The 22,215-nt window shown below is 37.3% G+C and overlaps 1 protein-coding gene, 2 long non-coding RNA genes, 1 other non-coding gene and 1 pseudogene across 4 annotated transcripts; 3 read left to right on the forward strand and 2 right to left on the reverse strand.

The window, feature by feature from the left end:
• The first annotated feature begins 10 nt into the window (after positions 1-10).
• On the forward strand, positions 11-82 carry TRNAP-AGG. The gene has a single exon. It is a non-coding gene; the product is annotated as a tRNA-Pro (tRNA).
• Positions 83-755: 673 nt separating this feature from the next.
• On the reverse strand, positions 756-8,814 carry LOC112178709 (annotated as a pseudogene).
• A 3,328-nt stretch (positions 8,815-12,142) lies between these two features.
• LOC112177764 lies at positions 12,143-14,257 on the forward strand. The gene is made up of 2 exons (XM_024316023.1): positions 12,143-13,019; positions 13,242-14,257. The coding sequence occupies exons 1-2, from the start codon at positions 12,143-12,145 to the stop codon at positions 14,255-14,257; spliced, it is 1,893 nt and encodes a 630-aa protein (XP_024171791.1).
• Positions 14,258-16,501: 2,244 nt separating this feature from the next.
• LOC112178710 lies at positions 16,502-17,425 on the forward strand. Its single transcript, XR_002927503.2, has 2 exons — positions 16,502-17,015; positions 17,200-17,425. It is a non-coding gene; the product is annotated as an uncharacterized LOC112178710 (long non-coding RNA).
• A 1,892-nt stretch (positions 17,426-19,317) lies between these two features.
• On the reverse strand, positions 19,318-22,007 carry LOC121050854. The gene is made up of 3 exons (XR_005804211.1): positions 21,456-22,007; positions 20,616-20,692; positions 19,318-19,704 (listed from the first exon to the last, which is right to left on the reverse strand). It is a non-coding gene; the product is annotated as an uncharacterized LOC121050854 (long non-coding RNA).
• Positions 22,008-22,215: the final 208 nt, after the last annotated feature.

Consider the following 22,215-nt stretch of genomic DNA (forward strand, 5'->3'; position numbering starts at 1 on the left):
CATCACACAAGGGCATTTGGTCTAGTGGTATGATTCTCGCTTAGGGTGCGAGAGGTCCCGAGTTCAATTCTCGGAATGCCCCCTTGATCTTTTTTTTTTCGGGAATACATGTCAACTGAGGTATGAACAAATAGGTATGGAGATAATGAAATTACATTTACAGCCACTCTATATATGATGGTTCTGACGCATTTCATAATAAGCATATGAGAAGTAAAGTTTATCCAATAATTCAGCTATGAAATTCCAGGTAACATTATCCTAGGCTTTAAATAGATTGATTTCCAATAGCCTGTAGTTATTTTTTACTTTCTTTTTGGGTCAGAGCCTCTACTTCTTGTGAAGCTGTAACTTCCTGCGAGATGAATATATTACATGTACTGTAAGATCATGAGCGGCCTGAGACAACTAACAAAGATTTTAGACAACTGATATTCAGGATAGAAGTTGCTCGATGTACCATTTAAGGATAGTAGAGAAACAGTCAAACACCCTAGTGATAACATCTCTACAAATATGCCAACTCTTTTGAAAAGATAAAGCTGGATAGTTAAAGATGTAAGAGCTTTGGTTGGTCCAAAATCACAAGCCATTTCTAAATGTAGGTTACTCTACCATTTCTGATCTAAATTCGACAGAAATTTTTTATTACGAACTGATAACAAGAATTTCAACAAAAACTGTATTGTGTTCTTTTCAAGAATCACCATTACTGCTACTGACATTTGAAAGTTTGTGAACTATAAAACTCATCATAAACAGAAGTTCGATCCAGATATACTACCGAAACCAAATTTACAATTTATTCTTTTTGTGGTAACTTCACAGTTTTCACTAGGAAATTAATGGTGCTGATATATAGAAATCTAATCATACATTTTAATCTATCATCATCTTAAAAACAAAGATGATAAATAGCTATTGCACAACATATTGCTATCCACTAAATATACTGCAATACAGCATTTTGAGAGCTTACTAATCTATGAAGGAGTTGGCACTCTCCTGATTAGCACCATGAAGATCTGGGAGATCAGGAACTGATGGAGAACTTCATCCACCTCTTCCTCTCAACATATGTAAGACAGGGCTGCATCACAAGGCCGATCACTATAGCTATAAGACTCACAACCACAACCTTGAGTTCAGAAAGAGCCAACACTACACCAATTAGCAGGGTTGGCGGAATGCACAAAAGTATGGTTCCAACTGTTCCAACAGGAATCTTGTATGGCTGAGAAACAGCTGGATGCTTCACCCGTAATATTATAAATGCTATGAACTCCAAAATCATTCCAACACAGTACAAGAAGTTTTCTGCAGCTACAATCTCTTGAAAGCTTAGCCAAGATAGCAAAAGGACTCCGGAAGCTGAGAACATAATGCCAATGACTGGGGTTCCATAACGAGACCGCTTACCAAAGAACTCAGGCAACATCCCTCTTTCTGCCATCCCAAGAAGTTGAAAAGAGTCACTGCTCATTTCAGCCACAAACATCCCCATATTTGACATCGCTGCAGCCCCTTGGATCCAACATCTCAACCAAACTCCCCCAACAATTTTTGCAATATCAGAGAAGTAACCATCAGTCCACAACTCACGATCAAGCGGAACAGCCCCAGTACCAATTAAAAGGGGGAAGAAATATCCAACAACAACCAAAATCAACGCATAAAAAAGAGCCTTGGGGAGAGTTTTCTTTGGGTTCTCCACCTCTCCGGCAAGTGTACTTATAGAATCCCAATAGTTCAAATTCCAAAAGAGAGTGTTCAAATACAAATTCCAGTCCACATTATGTAGACTCACCACTAACCATCTTGAAGGCTCCAACTTGGGAATTGCCACAAGTCCCATAACCACAAAAGGAATGATTGAGAAAATCCCTAAAAGTACAGCAACCCATCCCACAATGGTTAAACCCCTATAGTTTAAGTAAGTGAGGACCAATGTCAAAGCTAACACTGCCACGATTCTTGGAAGTCCACCGCCTAAAGCTGGTATTGCTGACTTCAAGTAGTCCAAAAACAGAACTGGGTACAAAGCATTATCAATGACTCCACTTAACCATTTCACCCATCCTTGTTGAAACCCCCAAAAGGGACCCAGGGCCGAAGAAACCCAAACCACATAACCCCCATTCACAGGGAACATGGTACCCATCTCTGCAGTAATCAAGGCCTCAGGAACACTCCAAATGAATGGAAAGACCAAGAACCCGATAAGCGCTAGAAGGGGACCGGCAGCCTGAACACTGTCCTCAATACCAAATGGACCCCCAGATACCTCATAGAAGATGAGGAAGACAAGGGGCAGAACTGAGACTTTCTTGAAGTTATTTACCCTAGGGGATTGTGCTTCACTAACCACAACATATTCGGGATTGTTGTGCTCTCCCATTTCAATGGAGCCTTCCCTAGTTGCCGTGGTCCTCAATTTCTGCATTCAGCATCAAGTTTTCAACTTTATAAGGGTGTCTTTTGGTGTCAATTTTAACAAGGCATGTATATAGCACAGCAAACTAAACCTATCCTTACAAATCAGCAAAGTCTTACATCTACCTTACCTATAGGCAATTGAGCAATATTGTAAATAAGAGGTTTTTGATGTAGAGAAATTAATCAGCATCAAAATAACAAAGAATGACGATTCACCAACAAAAATGTACACACATGGTAATCATTCAGAAAAACAGACATGTACATGAAGACGAACTTCAGCAATAGAGATGGGTCTCTTGAAATGAGCAATAAAGTTGGATGCTTCAATGGAACTAGGAGTTATGTAAGCAATAGAGTTACAATTAGAATGAGGTGGAGGGAAATAGAAGATATGGAAATGGACAAACCAGGAACAGATCGCAGCAATTCTAGTTTTTGATTTCGTGTAGATAATACCCTCCATTACAGAACAGAGGAAGTTTGAAAGTTACGTCTGAGTGGCTCAGAGGGAGAGACGATAAGTCGGCGGTGCAGGTGAATATGTTTGAAGCTGAGCTAGTGCTAAGTGCAAAACGTTGGAATCGTTTTAATTTCGGAGTGACATTTACTTCATTTTTTTTTAATCAAATAAATAACTTTTATACAATAATTAGTTTATTGTCATTTCAACTCACAAGTCACAACCTCCCACAGTCTCACTTATAAATAAGATATTTATGCCACCAAACAAAAAGGTGCTGGCGAAATTGCTTCACTTTTTTTGTGATGCACGCTATTTCTTAATTTTTTAGTTACTTTATTTTTAGAAAATTATGATATTTCTTTATTATTAAAGTATGCTTAAGATGGTTAAATCTTTAAATTATCCATATTATCATTACTTTATTAAACTAACCTTCTTCATATATGCTCTGCATGTGTAATAGTTTTTTTTTTTTAAATAAAAAAGAAAATGGATGGAATAAAACAGTTACTGCAGAGAGAAAAATGAGTTGTGACTTATGAGATAATTTCTTTTCATTTTTCTTAACTATATTTTGTAGTTGTCATTGTTTGATCGAAACGAAACCCCTCTATGAAGTCGACAGAAAGAATTGTTCCGTAGAGCACCATAAAATCCTATTCTAAACAAGAATAAGAAACCAGTATACCCCTAGTACACCCACCTTTTAGAAAGCCATGCACCATTATTCCAAACAAAAACCTAGAAGTTTCGAATCTGACATAAAATGGTTTCAACTAAAGCTCCTGGTCTTTGTGACCGAAACAAAATTTACGGGCCATAAAGACCCAATCCATAAGAAGAGTAGAAGGTGTAATGTCACCACCAACCCCTATTCTAAAGGCAGACCATGCCCTAAAAAAACTTTGGGCCCTCTAACTCGTACCAGGCCCAGTTGGCCTAGATGGACAAAAGTGCTAACGGCACCCCATAATAACTACCACAACAAAACAAGCCACCATTGCTACCACGAGTTGCCGCCGAAGAGACCAACCAGTTAATGGTGTCGCCACCAAAGCCATTGCAGCCACCCCAATTCCATTGATGTAGCCACACCAGGTACAACCGGTGATCAAGCATCCATGACTAGCCACTCTAGAGAAAAGCATAACATTTGCTCCACCACCACCATCAAAATCAAAACTCATTCCATCTTCACTAGCCGTCGCCACTGAAGATTGGATCGTCCAAGGCTCAGGTTCGCCCAGTCAGACCCCATCGAGTCGATTCTTCAATGCTTCAGATCTTGGCTCCATCGACCCCGCCACCATATTTCCGACCCGCACGGTGAAACTGAGACACTAATCACATCTTCAAATCGAAAAGACTCCACCCCCAAAATCTCCCTAACAACAAGGAACACACTCACTACCAAGAAGGAGGTGGCAAGAAGCAAAGCCAATCAAACTGACTTCAAAGCAGCCATTAGACGACGACCATGTATAGTAGAAAGGTCGAGTTGTCTACCAAACCCTAGCAGAGCATGCTAGGTGTTGGAGAGAAAAATCCCACATTGAAAACGTGACAAATAAAATATAACTTATAAGTGAGTGACTCTTACCTAATTGTTCCGAAGCCTTTTGTGATTAAAACTCAACACCTATTAGGTGGATAACTTAGGACAATATCAATACAATGGTGAGCCACGAGCCACACTTGTCGCTGTTTAAAATAGTACCAGAGCGGGTCCCTCTCTAATTGCATCTCCAATATTTTGTCATAGGCCCGAATTTGAGTTTCTTATACTGCATCGGAAAATTCCAATTGGATTGTTATCAAGTGTCCGATGTGGGCTTTGGATTGTTACATTGGCCAAGTCTCTGATATGAGACCTGTGTCCAAATTTCCAATATGGGAATTGGATTGTTAATCAATTTCACGTGCAGACCTAGAGCTATGTTGCATGTAAGGGAACGTGCTTAACAATAAGTCCATGAGTTTTTTTTATCATGATAATGTTTATTGGGATCCGAGAGAGAGAGAGAGAGAGAGAGAGAGAGAGAGAGAGAGAGAGATTATTTTATTTTTTATTTTTATAATCTAACAAATTCCAATCAACATGTGATAATGTTGTGCATTTTATAATAGGAATTGAAGCCTATAAATGAAGTATACAGATATTGTGGAGGTCAATAAACAAAATCCTAATGGTATAAAACAACCCGACTTCTAATTGTAATCGTTAACCAGTGAAAAACAGGAAAAAGAAGAAGAAGAAGATAAGGATCATATAGGTAACCAAAAATGTTAAACAAAAAATAAAATCGTTCTCCCAATAATAGCAATAGAATAATCAACATCGTCTGAATTAAAAATAAGTAAAAGAAACTCATACAAGAACTCCGGTGACAAACAACAAGTTGCACCGTATGACTTTTAGATCATCATAGAGTTTAGAAAGAAAAAAAAATAGAGCAGATTGTGTTGATAACATGTTATAAAATAGAGAAAATAATTGAGAGAAAGTAGAAGCGTCTCATTAACTTTCTTTATATAAAAGTAGTATTTACATAATAAGTACACAACTAATAAATATTTACGTGAACAACCACATAGATAATAATATTTACAACATGAATATATTTCTTTTCAAGCTAATAAGAACATGACAGAAAGAGCCACTACTAACTAATTACACATATTCAACTGGTAAGATCATAAATAATGCAAAAAATATCCCTCCGGAAATTGATCATCAAACTTTACGGCTTCAGGAAAAATAGCTTACAACAAGTTCTACTCCAATAAAGAAAAGATAAAAATCGGACAAGACTCTCATCACCACAATGTAAAAGTCTAAAAACCCTAAAGAACTCCAAAAACACCAAACTAACTTAAACTAAAAAGGCATCATGTCATTATGATTTTGAAAGTAATTATATTTAAGTGTATTGCATTACCTTACCAGCTTAATGCAGTTAATTTTTCTTACATTAATTAACCGGGATTAAGGCTGGGAATTCCGACATGACTTGATAATACGACTCGAAACCCGTACAAAATAAAAAGAGTCAAACCCGCACGACTAAAAAGCGAGTTAGTCGCAGGTCAACCTATCATGACCTATTTAATAAATGGGTCGGTTGTGAGTCAACTCGCCAATACGAAGTGAACCCGTATAACCCGTTTATTTTTATATATTAGATTCCACAACTTGAAATATTTTGGTTACAAAATGGTGGCAAAGTGTGTTACCACTCTGAGCTGGGATCTGATTTAGATAAAGCTCTAAGCAGAAGGTGTGTTTCACAAGCGGATGATCGAACACTAGACTTCTTTGAGTATCCAACTCATATTGGCCCAACTTGCAGGTCTAGCCAGTTTTCCGCTAGAATATAAATTATTATATATAATTCATTAAATCTAAATAATGATGGAGGAAAATATTTCAAGTTGTACCCCTTGTATTAAATCCATTTATAATCTTTGTCTTATGGAGTTTTTGGTGTATTTAATCAATTATGCATTTTGTTTTTAGTTAAATGAGTTGTAATATTAACCCTTAAATGAATCCAACACGACACGATCAATTTATTAAATGAGTTAAGCGGGTTGGAAATGAGTAACTTGTTTAATAAATAAGTTGCGTTTGAGTTTAAATTTTCGACACGATTATTAAATGAGTTGAGTTTGAGTTTGTTTTTTGTGACTCGATAAATACCTTGGGTCATATACTATATATTGAAGCTCCTTCTTCATTAATTAAGCTTTCTCTAGCTACAAGTTGTGTTTGTGAGCAATTCGTACGATAGAATCATAGAATCACCTTTCATTAAGATATTTAAGGGATAAGAGTATGTAGCTTTGTGCTCTCTCCCAAAGCATGAGAGAACCATATGCCTCTGTTTGTGTCGTTTTTAAGAAATTAAGAAAGAGAAACACGACCACTAGTGGAAAAGAAGATTGCAGATTGAATTTGATTGGATAGCAGTCATAGCACTACTATAAAAATGCCATTGAATCATTATCAGCAGTAATCCTGGTCACCGTATTTATAAACATCTGATTGAATTTGATTCTTGAAAAAAAAAAAAGGAGGAGATATCGAGCTGGACTTCGCTACATTTTACATTCTTGCATGTACGTCAAGCAAGCCTGAGATACAGAAAAGGGTAGGAGAAAGACACAGAGGACCCAGCGAAACCAGTTCTGGACATCCAAGTTGGCGTGACAACATCAAGGAGGTCGTCGTCAGCAAGCTTGGAAAGAGAGTTCAGAGAGAGAGAGAGAGAGAGAGTGAGAGCTGATAATGTTCCAGTTAAATGGTGATTGTTGGGTGAAATAGAATTTTGCTGATTTACGGATGAATAACTAAGTGCGATAAGATTTTCTCTACTTTTGTAAAAGCAACAAATTCCCCATGGAATAAAGGCAAAGGGATCTGGTGCCTAAAACCAACTGTGATCCTGATCCATGCATTCAAAGTTACACTGTGCAGCCTTTTAGTTCGTTGTGAGATTCTCACTTGTAGTTTTGTAAATCATATATAAGTCTCTAACTATATACCAGTTTTCTCCTGACTCGATCGATCTCCATGTATTTAATTAAATTTGCAGGAGTAATTATTGCCAGCTAGTTAACAAGTTCGATCTTTGGGTTGGTGTACGTTAATGGTCAGTGTCTACAGTAATATATATATATATATATATATATATATATATATTGTCTCATAGATAAGCTAGCTTGAGACGATATGTTCAACCAGCATCCGAGTGAAGTAGAAATTAAGGTCAGATTCTTTGTCTTATGGAGTTATTGGTGTATTTAATCAATTTATGCATTTTCTTTTAATTAAATGGGTCGCAATATTAACCCTTAAATGAATCCAGCACGATACGATCAATTTATTAAATGGATTAAATGAGTTGGAAATGGGTAACCTGTTTAATAAATAAGTTGAGTTTGAGTTTAAATTTTTGACACGATTATTATATGGGTTGAGTTTTAGTTTGTCTCTTATTACTCGATAAATATCTTGACCAAACACGACTCAATTCATTAGCCCTAGCTAATAGGGATATGAGAGTTAAAATCTCTCACAATATCTTGTTAGATAATGATGTATCGCTAGTATCAAAACTTATTGCCATTTATGTGAAATTGAGTTTATAAATTAAGGCCATAAATCCTAATCAACCATTAATCATGCACCGGAAAAATGGAAACAAAGCCCTCATTACCCTCATTATGAAAAAAATCCCAAAAATCATCCTCGTTTTTCTTGATTTTAGAAACGTAAAATCATAGTAGTTTTTATTAATTAGGGATAGTGGGGTGGTATAAGGTCCCAGTCTGGAACGCTCAGATTTGGCTTTTGAATCAACATGAGGCCTTAGTGGCCAGCTAGTGGATGCTTTAATGCCTCGTGGCGTTCGGAAAGGATTAGTCCAGCTCTAATGGGATACCCCCCCCCCCCCCCCCCCCCCCCGGCGAAAAATATGTGTGCTGCTAACTATCTAACGCTAACCTCCCCCAATAAATAAAAAAAAAAAAAAAAAAGTAAGTTCAAATGAGTTTTGGTGGACCCATTTATGGGTTTCCATGCGTTAATTATTTAATCTGTAATGACGTCTCCTAACGACAGGCCACGAAAATGACCCCAAAGCCATATCTTTAATTTTAGCCATAATTAACAATGATAAAAAAATATTAAAAAAACTCAGCGATAATGTTCTGTATTGAAGACAACAACATATATACCTGGTCTTGATGATGACGATGAGTCCCTTTTGACAGTGAATTACCGAAAGACGGAGCTATGGAGTTGCCGTCACCAGCGCCGCCGCGTTGTTCTGTTTCATCTCGGACACTATCCGATGAACCTTTCATTTGCACCATATGCATATGAGAGAGAGAGACTTAAACTAATTTGCAGGTGAGAGAGAGAGAGAGACTTAAACTAATTTGTAGGTGATGAAAGAAGAGAGAGGGGAAAGGGAAGGGTCATCCAATACAAAACAAATAGCAAAAGCTATAACGTTTAATATACATTTTTATTTTTCTGATCAAATAACGTTTACTATACATGAATATGAAGGCTTCATTACTTTTTTATTTATTTATTTTTTTAAGGAAAGATCGAAAATTAGTTTTAGATGAAAGGAACTTTTATCTCACTCTCTATTAATATGTAGCTGCCTATGAATGAAAATTGGGTTGTTATATAAGTAGTAGGCATGCACAATTCATGTGTTTCTATACACTAGTTGAGTAGTTATATAAGTAGTAGGGTTTGGACTATTGGTCTATGGAAACACACGAATTGTGTGCATGCCTACTCCTTATATAACAATCTCATTTTCTCCAACCCCACACTTTTTCCTCTTTCTTGCTTTTTTTTTTTAAACAAAATAAGTCATCCAATTAATACAGTTTAAAAAGTAGTATTTAATTAATGATCCGCTTTTGAAGAAATATCAGAATGAATCATCATTTGAATTACCTTGCCGGCCGTCTACGTGCTTTGCTAGGGTTGTGAAACTTAGAGTTTCTTTCAATTTTTCTTCGATCAAGTGATGGAGGAAGACATGGCTTCTAGGTTGGCAGCAGCGTTGACTCTCATGGAGGAGGCAATGGTTAACTTTGGGGAGGTAGGCGCAAAGGAAAAAGGAGGATGAGAAGAGGTTGCCAGGCACCATCTCGGCTATCTGGGGCTTGGACAATGATTGGCTATATCGTCGGTTGGGGATTAGTTTCTCTTTCAATTATGGAATCGTGACGAATGCAACAAGCTATTGCATGGCAGGCATTGGTTTTTTAACGATCGTATGCTCCTGCTTGGGGAATATGATGGGTTACCGGAGGTGGTGAACGTGCAGCTGCATTCCTTGGAAACTTGGGAGGTTGTGTGGCGGCTGCCACCACAGGTTCGAATTGAATAGTCCATGATCCTCATCGAAACCTCAATGGGGCAATTTCTGCACGCTGACCAATTTTCACTATAGCACCATCTACTAGATCAATGGATTAAGGTGGTTATGGATCTCAATCGACAACTGTGGTCTTCACTACTAGCAAAAACAGCAACCCACACTGATTTTATACACATTGACATTCACACTGATTAAATATCAGTATGATTTGATTTCTAGATACAGATATCAGTGTAAATTGATCAACTGGACCCTACATAGAACACTATTGCCAACTAAAATCAGTGTGACATAAAATTTCTCACAGATGTCTGTGTGTTCCACATATTTATCCGATACTGATATCTGTGAGAAATGTTTTACACACTGATAACGGAGGGTAATAATAAAAATATCATTTATTAAATAATTTTATACTCACAGACATCTGTGAGAAAGGTTTTCCACACGGATATTTGTGAGTGATAATAAAAATATAATTTATTTATTAATTTTAAACTCATAAATATCTGTAACTATGGTTTTACACACAGATAAACCCATAGATAAAAATATCATTTATCAAATAATTTTGTGCTCACAGACATCTATTTACACATGGATATCTGTGAGTAATAATAAAATATAATTGATTTTTATTAATTTTAAACTCATAGATATCTGTAACTATGGTTTTACACACAGATAACTGCGGGTAATAATAAAAATATCATTTATTAAATAATTTTGTGCTCACAGACATTTGTTAGAAAGCTTTTACACACGGATATTTGTGAGTAATAATAAAAATATAATTTATTTTTATTAATTTTAAACTCATAGATATCTGTAACTATGGTTTTACACATAGATAACTGCGGGTAATAATAAAAATATCATTTATTAAATAATTTTGTGCTCACAGACATCTGTTAGAAAGCTTTTACACACGGATATTTGTGAGTAATAATAAAAATATAATTTATTTTTATTAATTTTAAACTCATAGATATCTGTAACTATGGTTTTACACACAGATAACTGTGGGTAATAATAAAAATATCATTTATTAAATAATTTTGTGCTCACAGACATTTGTTAAAAAGCTTTTACACACGGATATCTGTGAGTAATAATAAAAGTATAATTTATTTTTATTAATTTTAAACTCATAGATATCTGTAACTATGGTTTTACACATAGATAACTGTGGGTAATAATAAAAATATCATTTATTAAATAATTTTGTGCTCACAGACATCTGTTAGAAAGTTTTTAAGGGAAATGATGGAAAAGGTCATTTTAGAGAGTGAAATGATAATAAGGACACATAGTTTTCCATTTGATAAAAAGGTCCACTGTGAATTGTTATTAATATTAGTTTAGTCCTTATGAATAATGAGGTCATGTTACAAAATGTCAGTTTCTAATTTTTATCATTCCGATTCTGCCCCTAAGGTAATAAACATTTATAACCTTCCATTTCAAAATCTGCGAGCTCAAATTTTCTCTCTCCTTTGATCAGAAAGCTTCCGGTTCGATTTGTTCAGAGATCTCTTTCCGATGTTCTTTCTTCGCCGCCCTCTCCGTCGGAAGCTTCCGATTTAGTTTTGTGCCTCTGCGACGATCTGAAATCTCACTTTTGAGTGGTTTTGGAGCTTCCGCAGCTCTTCTCTTTTTCTGGATCTTTGGCTTCGTCGGTGTTCGTCTTGATCACGTTATTGTGTTCTTCTTCTTCGTCGAATCAGTGCTTAGTTACAGTCTCTGTATTTCTTCCTCTCTCTCTCTGGTTTTCTCTGATTTGATTGGTAAGCCTTCTCTCTGTGAATTTGTTTGTTTTGGATTTTGCAGTGTTTTTTTGTTGTTTGTGTTAAATTGTTGAATTGTTCGTTTTGGATTACTTTGTTCTTCTCCTTCGTCGACTCAATTCTATGTTGAATTGTTGATGATGTTTTGTGCTATTGCGGTACTATATTTGTTCTATACTGTGTTTTTTTTATCAGTGACATAGCCAGTTACATTTTTAATACTGCTGTTTTGTTCAGGCTTTAACAGTTACTTTGACAGTGACTTGTTTGTGTTGATTCTGTTGATTTTCTTAGTAGTGACATGGATAGTGATTTTGTTTTATTCTTGTGCAGTTGTTATGGATACTAGCTAGCTATGTTGTCAAGTTTATTTATTCTGGTGAAGCAGCGACAGTTCCATTGTTGCATAATTGGTCGTTTGTTGACCTATGCAATTCAATACGCTCTCGTTTTCTGGATTTGATTCAAGGAAATTTCATGTTGAGGTACATTATTCCTCCGGATTCTAGTTCATGTTTCTAGAGAGTGAAGTTGATATGAGAATGATTTTTAGGAATTTGGTTCGTTACAATTCTGATTTCGGTGAAGTGTTTGTGACTGATTTGCCTTCTATTAGTGAAAGCGTGGTGAGTAATACAGTGTGTGAGGATTCTAGTACCATGCTTGAGGAGAATGATTATTTGGGGTGTTATAGGGCAGAGGCACCGAAGAGTTATATGACGAAAGGTTGGGAGAGTTATATTCATTCTGAAGGCCAAAAGTTTGAGGGTGGGGTTGTTGAGTTTAGAGATAAGCTGCGTAAGTATGCCATAGAAATTGGTTTTTCATATGAGTTTGTTAGAAATGACAAGGTTCCTGTTATTGCTCAGTGTTCAAAGAAACATTCTCAGGGCTGCAATTGGCTTGTGAAGGCTTATTTATGCAGGGTTAATGGTTTCTTTATGATTAAAAGGTTGGTTAATGTTCACACTTGTCATGGTGTGATTCGTTTGCAGAAGAGTAAGATGATGGGATCCAAGGTTGTCAAGTCTATTGTGCTTGATAAGATTCGTGCGAATCCAAACAAAAAGCCAATTGATATAGCTGATGAGATCAAGAGTGATTATGGTTTGGATGTTCCTTATCGTACAGTTTGGTATGGTACGGAGTTGGCAAAAACAGCCCTGCATGGTGATGAAGCTGAGTGTTATGCTCAGCTACTTTGGTTCAGTGAGTCTGTTATGAAGTCAAACCCCGACTCTAGGATAGTGGTTGAGTTTCATCGAGAAACACACAGGTTTCAGCGTATGTTTGTGACCTATGGTGTATGGATGAAGGGTTTCCAATTTTGTAGACCTATTCTTTTTATTGATGCTACATTCATTACCAACAAGTACAAGGGGCAGATTATTACTGCATCGGCAAAGGATGCCAATCAAGGTTGAATCTCCTTCATTATTTCTAGTTTTTTATTTTTCTTGCTACTGACATTGTCAGTTACATGTTCATTGACAGTTACATGTCCAATGACTTAAATGTTCTGTGATTTGGATGACATGTCTCTGGCCATGTCACTGTCAAGTAATATGCAGTTATGTCAGCGACATGGTCAGTGACATTAACAGCTACATGACAGTGACATCATTTTATTTTTCTGTTCAGGCTTGTATCCAGTTGCTTATGCTATTGTGGATTCTGAAAATGAGAGTAATTGGAGATTTTTTCTTGAGGTTTTGGCTAAAGAGTTTGCAAAACACCCTATGAGGAGGGTGACGTTCATTTCTGATCGTCATGTTGGCCTTGTTAGTGCTTTCCCTAGGGTGTTTCCCAATAATCCACATGGGTTTTGTTTTAGACATCTGATGGCTAACCTTTCTGACAAATTTCCAACTGGTTCTTACCTTAAGGATCGGATTCCTTACTTGTTTATGTGTTGTGATTATTCTCGCACACCAGAGATGTATGAGTTCAACATGGAAATCTTGAGGAGTGAAGGTGGCGACATAGTTGCTCAATTTCTGGAGGATCTTCCCAAGGAGAATTGGTGTATGGCTTACTTTAACGGCGAAAGATTTGGTGAAATGACAAATAACTTGGCTGAGTCTTTCAATAATTGGGTGTTGCCTTTGAAGAGTCTTCCTATTCTTGATATTAATGATGGGATTAGAGTGAAGTCCATGGCTTCAATTGCTGCTCGGAAGCAGGATGCTCAAGAATGGTTCTCTGAGTTGTGCCCGGTGATTGAAAAGAAGCTGAAGGAGAATTTGGAAGTCAGAAGGCATTGGAGAGTGAGCAGGTATGATACCTATGTGTATGAAGTTCATTGCCAGAAGTACAATAGCATGGTAAATTTGGAAACTCACTTTTGTTCCCATGCCCTTGTAGTGATCCGACAACATGGTTCTTCCCCGTATTTGTATGTCAATGAGCTGTACAAGGTGGAGAAATATCGAGAAACTTATTCTTTCCCAATTAATCCTCTTCCCTCTATTTCGAAGCAAGTGCATGATTTTGGTAGAGATGCGGTGATATTGCAGCCTCCTTTGACTAGAAGACCACCGGGAAGGCCTAGAAAGAAGAGGTTCAGAAAAAGGAGCGAGCAAACCAGGGTGATCAAGTGTGGTAGGTGCGGAAAATGTGATGGTCACAACAGAAAGAGTTGTACAGCTCCGATATAGGTTATATTCTGCTTACATGCTTTTAACAGTGACATGGCAAGTGACATAGCAAGTGACTCCAATACAGTTTGAAATTTTGTTTTGATTTTTCATTTTTTTCAATAAATGATAAGAAGTGCTTACTCATTGGAATTTTTTTTTGACTATGAGACAGTGTATCTACTTTCTTCTTTTATAAATTCTTCAGTATTCTGTGTCCTACAGGTTTTTAATAGTTACATGTACAGTGACATAACCATTTTCTTTAGATTTACATTGACTTGTCCATTGACATTAGTTTTTAGTTATCTTGGCAGTTTCTTGTTCAATGACTTGTAGTTGGATCATTGCATATAGATTTGGTTATTGGCAGCGGAACGCTGCCGTTGCGGTGCAGCGGCACGCTGCAAATGCTCTTTGGTGCTGCTTCAGGTTTTTCTTCTACTTCTTCTTGCTCTTCAAAATCTTTTACCTTCTTTACTTTCTGTTTTTTGCTAATAACTTTTGAAGAACCCTTCTTTGGTGACTGTTCTACTTCTTCTTCTTCTGTTTCTTCTTGTCTTTTTTTTTTATATTTCAATCTCTTCAGTGATGGTTCTTCTTTTTCTTCTTCATCTTCTGTTTCTTCCTCTCTCCTTTTTTTTTGATTTCTTCAAGCTCTTCTTCGAATTCTTCTTTCTGTGTATTGTTTGATTGTCTTATTCATCTTCTAATTCCACCTCTTGGTAGTCTTCGTTATCATCACTTGGTTCCCTTTCTTTTCTTTTTGTTCTTGTCATTTCTGATGTTTAAATTCTGTTGAAAAAATAAGAAGGTTAGCATTGAGTTTGCAGTTACATAATCAGTTACTTGGCGAGATACATATATTGTAAGTTACATGGTTGCCAGTTACATATGTTGTAAGTTACATAATCAGTTACTTGGCCAGTTACATAATCGGTTACTTGGCCAGTTACATGATCAGTTACACACATGTAAGTTACATGGCCAGTTACATGATCAGTTACATGCATGTAAGTTACATGGACAGTTACATGGCCAGTTACATGATCAGTTACATGCATGTAAGTTACATGGCCAGTTACATGGACAGTTACATGGCCAGTTACATTGCCAGTTACATGATCAGTTATATACATGTAAGTTACATGGCCAGTTACTTGATCAGTTACATGGCCAGTTACATGATCAGTTACATGATCACTGACCAGTTTCATTATCTGAGCCTATAAAATATGTATTTGCAGTAGCAGAATTTCCATTCAAGTAAAGCCTAAAGCCTAAACAGCATCACATACAGTCATTATCTCCACATAAATGGTAATGACTATGTATCAAATCACGCCAAAATTGAAATAGAGCCACTCCAAAATGAAATGATACCCACTCAGTAGCCTATGTCACTGGCTATGTCACAGCGTCAAACTAAATTTTTAAGACAATCACTGATCATCTCCACTCAAAAAAGCTTTAAATCTTCACTGAAATCAAACCAAAACTTGGAATCGAATTGTTTTGTTTCAGAATCAAATGCAGAAATAATTATAAATCATATTCGACTTATAATTTCAAAACTAAACACTATCTCAATGACTCGAAATTAAGTAAGAGAAGTTTCTGAGAATCGAGGCTGAAAGATTACCCGGTCGAGGTAGATGATTCGAGTTCTGCAATTTTTCAAATCCCTAAAATTGGGGTGTTTTCTGTGAAGTACTTTTGCACAGTTGGCGCTGCTTCACCGTTGAGCAAAACAGTCGTCGGAGAATGTATGTGTCTCAGAATGTGGCAGCCGGAGATGAAGAGGATTAAGAATTCTCTATTTCGGAGTAGGGTTGAGTGATTTTTTTACGTTTGAAATCCCGAAATGATATGGAGAAGATGAACAGTAGTGGAGTTTTACTTTACCGGCCATAAACTGCCAAAGAAAACTGACGGTTGCAGTTTTGTAATTAATTTGAAATGCAGTGGTAGATCATGAACAGGTGACCTAAATTATCATTGGAACATTTGTGGTGTTTAAATTATAATATGACACTTCAAAATGACATTTTTTTATCATTATCCCAAATTTTTACATACAGATATCTGTAAGTAATAATAAAAATATAATTTATTTGCTAATTTTAATTTCATAGATATTTGTAACTGCGATTTACACACAGATATTTGTGAGTAAAAAATAAACTAAATAATTTCGTACTTACAGATATCACAGTCATCTGTCTGAATATTATTATTATTTTTCCTTTCTTTTCTAAAATGTAAGATTTGGGAGGATAAGTTTTACCCTAATAACGCAAAAACCCATCATACTTCTTGCCGTTTCCCACCTCTGTTAGATAGGAAGCTCTTCTTCCACCTTGCAACTTCGATCTCTATACCTAGGTAGTTGTTGAGAATAGCATATCGGCTCGTTTCCTCCCTCTCTCTCTCTCTCTCTCTCTCTCTCTCTCTCTCTCATCTTTGAACCCAGATCTGATCTCGATTTAAGAATTTCCAGGTCTGTTCTTTGATCCCTTATCCCAATTCTCTATGTTCAGTTTGCTATTGGATCTTGAATTATCTTTCTTTTCTGTGGTTCTTTGCGGAGGTGAAAGAGATCTCAGATGAAAACTTTGAGACGCCAGTAAACAAAAAAAAAAATCTGATCTTAGTGAAATTAGCCGGTCATGGGTTATTTGATTTATAATCTGATCGTCAATGCCTTTTTGTTTAAATCCGAACACTTCAACAGATAGCAGCAACTTAGTTCTTGATCTCAGGTGTCATTTGGCAGAAGGTAATATATATTTTCCCTTGATTTTTGCATTTTAGTTCCTGGAGATTTATATAAATTGGATACTTGGGTTTGTGGTGGTTTTGAATCCACTTTCAGTTCTAGCATTAGTTGGGCTTTCGTAAGAATATTTATTGGTTGATTTTTCATGTACTCATGTCTTCCAATTGTTTTTATTGATCATCAGTTGACAAAAACAGAAAGAGGTTCTGGTCTTCTAGAGATGCAGCAGAAGAAGGAGAAGATGAAGAGAAGGGTGGAGAACTGAAGAATAAATCCGGAGATATATATTTTTGTTCAATCATGTATTTTTGTTTGTATATTTATTGGGAGAGGTATTGGCATTCATCCCCCTCTCCCTGCTTGTATCATTTCTCGAATATATTGAGATTTTTACTGATTAATTACTATTATTGGTTGTTCTTCAAATATCACTATTATGGGTTAATATTCATCACTACAGTAATTTAACTAATTTTATTTTTACTGCGTAGTTCACACAGATTTTAATTTAGTGATTAATAATCCCACTGATGATTTTATATTGTATTTTTATTTATCTCATTTGAATGTGTATGGGTCCCACAAAAAAAACTCGCACTGATTTTTTTATCCGTGTGGAGAGACCAAAGGCCACCCTCCCTCAAATGGGACAGAAATTAAATCTGTGAGTGTAGGGTGGTTATTGGACTTCCCACACAGATATCAATAACTATCAGGTATTATACTCATTGATTCTAATCAGTGTGTATAGTCAATTTTGCTAGTAGTGCTTCCTGGACTTTTCATTTTGCAGCGGGAGTGGTGGCTGTTGTGGAGATGCAGTATGATTAGATTAAGGGTTTGTGCCATGGCTGTGAAAGGATTTTTCATGGAGTCGAGGGGTTGGATCAGTTTAAGGTGATATAGGTGACAAATATGCTGGGCTTAGAATCAAAATAAAATCATCTTGCACATACTCACCATGAGCTTAGATTTCTTTGTGATTCTGGGTTCATGAACATTTTCATATTCTGGCTCTCTTTAGGTTCATACATTAGCTAGTGAAAGGAATCCAATTCTCGTGCGTTCAACAACCTTTCTTAAATCCATATGCTATTACTTGTACCCCTTATACTTGTGGGTGACTATTTAGCTATTATTTGTCACGCAGATCCTCTGGCTTATCTGTTGGTTTGGGTAAGTCTGCTACTGACATTATCTTTGTTCGAGCACGTGATCGAGGGAAGGTCTACATAACACTCTCTTGCTATTTGTTGACTTTCGCAGATGGTGCACATTCCAGCTAGAGTAGGGAGCTTTTAGAGCCATATGAATTCGGCGGTGATGACTCTTAATCTATTTAAGGCTGGGAGGCCAAGGATAGCAACGTAAGAACTAGGGCAGTCTACTACTATGAAGTCGACATATACCTCTACAGACCTAGACCCCTGGCCCAATCTTAGGCTCATGGAATCAGAGCCCAAGGATTGTGTTGTGTCTTCGAAGAAGCTAAGTAGTGGCTCGTAATCTTGGATCAGCCTGTTATCCAGCCGTTGGAGTTGCTTGTACGCATCATTGAAGATGATGTTGACAGAACACGGCCAACCTCCCATTTATCAATGACTGCATCAATTAGGAATGGCTCATCATCATAAAGCTGAGTACTTCACTCTTCCTACTCAGAGAATGTAATGGGATTTCATCCAACTTTATGGGTTTTGGGTGGTCGATCAGAGTGTATGCTGACGACTTCACGGGAATTGTATCTTCTAGATAGTCTCCGCTGAGCTTGGGTGGAAGCCTTGAGGACTGGGGCTCCTCCTTCGATTATGTTGATTCGCCCTCTAGGTGCTGGTTGATCTTCTGCCTCCTATGCTTTGAATTGCAGAAGCTTGCCTTCGCGGAATAAAGACTCAATCATATCTTTGAGTGCAATGCACTTACTGGTCTCGTGGCCATCATCCTTGTGGTATTTGCATCACTTTTTAGTGTTTCTTGGCTTGCGTTGCTTCATGTATTTTCTGGGTGATGGTGGGGGAATTTTCGCTTTGCATTGGTCGTAGATGTCTTAATAGGTAGTGTTTATGATAATGAATACTTCGTACCTGATTGCTGGAGGTTTTGATCGCTCATCTTGCACTTGCATTTATGCTATGTCTTGCCTTCCTGATGGTACTTGTCTCACGGACGCTCATCATTATGACTGTCGTGCTTATCCTGCTGCCACTCACACTTCTTATTGCCTTATGAGTTGAAGGTATGGCCGGACTTCATTTGTGTAGCCTGAATGACCTAGAGGGGAGGGGCAGGGTTATCACCGTATGTGTTGTATTCCGCTTTGGCGTGTATGATGGCCCACTCGATGAGCTCGTCATAGGTGTCACGCCCCAAATTTTGAATAATAAATTCAAATCCGAAACGTGAATAATAACAATACAAATAACGTTCTGAATTTTTTTTTTCTGAGAACAACCGCACTTCACACCACTCATTAATACATAACCGAATCCTCAAAGAGTTTGTTATTACAGCACACTCTCTCCAAATTTAAATGTAACTCAAATGAGCATAACACACCTCACAAAAGAAATTCAGATTAACACCAATGCAGCAACTCTAAGCAGCTCGGTCACCTTCCTGATTCTCCTGACTGGTAGGATTACCCGTTACACCGTTTGAATAGTGTACCGGGATTGCAACAACACAAAACCTGGTAAGTTTTTTGCAAAGCTCGTATGAGTAAACAAGAAAGAATGGTTGATTTATTAAATTACAATTCTTTTAACTCAAGTAAACAACCAACAATCTCAACATCCCCAATGAACACATCAAACAATTCACGGGACACAACAAGGAATACATTCCCACTATCCCCTAGCCTCAAATATCACCACTTTGATCCTATCCCACAATGTGTTAGAGCTCTAACTACATCGTTACCTGTCACCTCGGCCAAGGTTCAAGTAAACGATATACACCTCGGTTATTATTTAACCGGCGAACTTCGGACCTTTCCCTTATCCTCAGAGCACTACATCTCGGTTATTATTTAACAGGCGAACTTCGGACTTTTCCCCTGTCCTCAGAGCACTATATCTCGGTTATTATTTAACCGGCGAACTTTGGACTTCTCCCTGTCCTCAGAGCACTATATCTCGGTTATTATTTAACCGGCGAACTTCGGACTTTTCCCTTGTCCTCAGAGCACTACATTCTCCACCTCTATACATCCCATAATGTCAACCATGAATATTAACAAGAACTCATCAATCATGATCATCACATATAAATATGGTAAGTCACATCTCAATCCATAATAAATAAATCATCACAATTCCACACTCTTCAATGTCACACCATTCCACATAATCACGTAAATATATATATACGTAATCACCCACTCAGGAATGACCACTAATACCAACTATAATTCACACAAGAAAATCGGGAAATTCATTTTATATAATTAAATCATTTTACTTACCTATGGACCGTAGTTGATCAAGTCCATATGATTTAAAACAAATATTTATTTCATAATTATTTTCACACAATTACCACAGAAAATAAAGTAATTAAAAGTACTCGGTTCGTAATATGAACCACGTGAGGTTTACTCACCTCTAAAATCCCGCTGCGTCTTCTTAACAGCTCAAGATACGATTCACAATCGTTCGCCAAATCAATCCGTCAATCACCTAATCCAATACGATATTAACTTAGCCAACAACTCATAAACATAATTAGACGACAATCCAACGGTCAGATTGAAATTAAACAATGATCCAACGGTCGGATCGAAATTAAACGATGATCCAACAGTTGGATCGAAATTAAACGATGATCCAACGGTCGGATAGAAATTTAACGATGATCCAACGGCCGAATCCTCACAGATCGTCCTTAGGATCATACTCCTAAATTATCACGATGATCCAACGGTCGGATCTTCCTAAATCGCCCTTACTAACATCTCCACAAATTTATATGAAAATCCGACGGTCGGGTTCTCACAAATCGCCTTCCAAATCACAATTGCACAATTATACGAATATCCAACGGTCGGATCTTCGCCCATGACCACACAAAGTCACTGGGACAGTCATACGATCAACATATCAAAACTACAAGTCCATCAGACGGTCAGATCTTCACAGATCATAAATCGAACTTTCGAAATCGATCGAAATGTAAAAATTCATAACTTAATCATACGATATCCAAAAATTACGTATAATATATCGAAATGATCGTCTTGACATGTAGAACATAAATATGGGCAGAAACTGCCCTTAAGGTCCCAGGAGGTTGCCGAAAAAGGCCGTCGGAGTTAGTGGCAGAGTCGCCGCCGACCACCACCAATGGTGTCGGGGCTGGGCTGCTCTTCTTCATCTCATCATGCTTAACCAAAAACTATAAAGGCAAGTTATCAGAAAACATCAAGAAGAGGTCGAAAATTACCGAAATCAGTCACACTGGCCGGAATTTTTCCAGAATCCGGCGAGCTTGAGTTCGACGTAAAAACTTTCACCACTCCCATCGATCCCTTATGTATAATTGTTCATAAAATCAATTTGAGTTAATCAAGCCAAGAATCATAAAGAATGGTGGTCTGTAACTCGAGATATCTGGATCCAATGGTGATTTTCGATCTAAACCGAGGCGAGCTCCGACGAACGTGAAATCGTTCTACCCAGGTCTGGTCCTTGTTGATTCTTGTTCAGAAAGTTGAGGCGAGTCCAATGAGCCAAAAATCAAGAGAATTGGTGGCCTGTAGCTCAAGATATCGAGATCGAACCAAAACGAGCTCAAAACGGAACCGTGTCCTCCGCCGCCATTTCCGGCCGTGTTACGGTGCAAGGATGCTACTGGAAGCTGCGCAAGGAGGAGGCGAAACTATAGGAAGTGTTCTGGTCTTGATTGGTGGCCGGTGGAGGGAGAGATGAGTTGATGAAGATTGCTCTGTTTTGTTGGTTTTGTTTCGGCCGAGAGAGAGAGAGAGAGAGAGAGAGAGAGAGAAGCTCAATGACAATTATGCAGACATGTATGATGATTAAAAACACTAGCCTTGAATCAAGGAGCACCCTACGTTTTAACAAAGGTGTTTGCCACCAAATTGCTTTGATTAAAACAAAACAGGTTATTACAATAGGTGAGCGGGGTGGTTTCTGCATTCAGATGGTACAAGAAGTTCCTTTCTACAAGCCCTGTTTAAAAACTG

Source organism: Rosa chinensis, chromosome 7 (assembly GCF_002994745.2).
Source record: "Rosa chinensis cultivar Old Blush chromosome 7, RchiOBHm-V2, whole genome shotgun sequence".
Lineage (NCBI taxonomy): Eukaryota > Viridiplantae > Streptophyta > Magnoliopsida > Rosales > Rosaceae > Rosa > Rosa chinensis.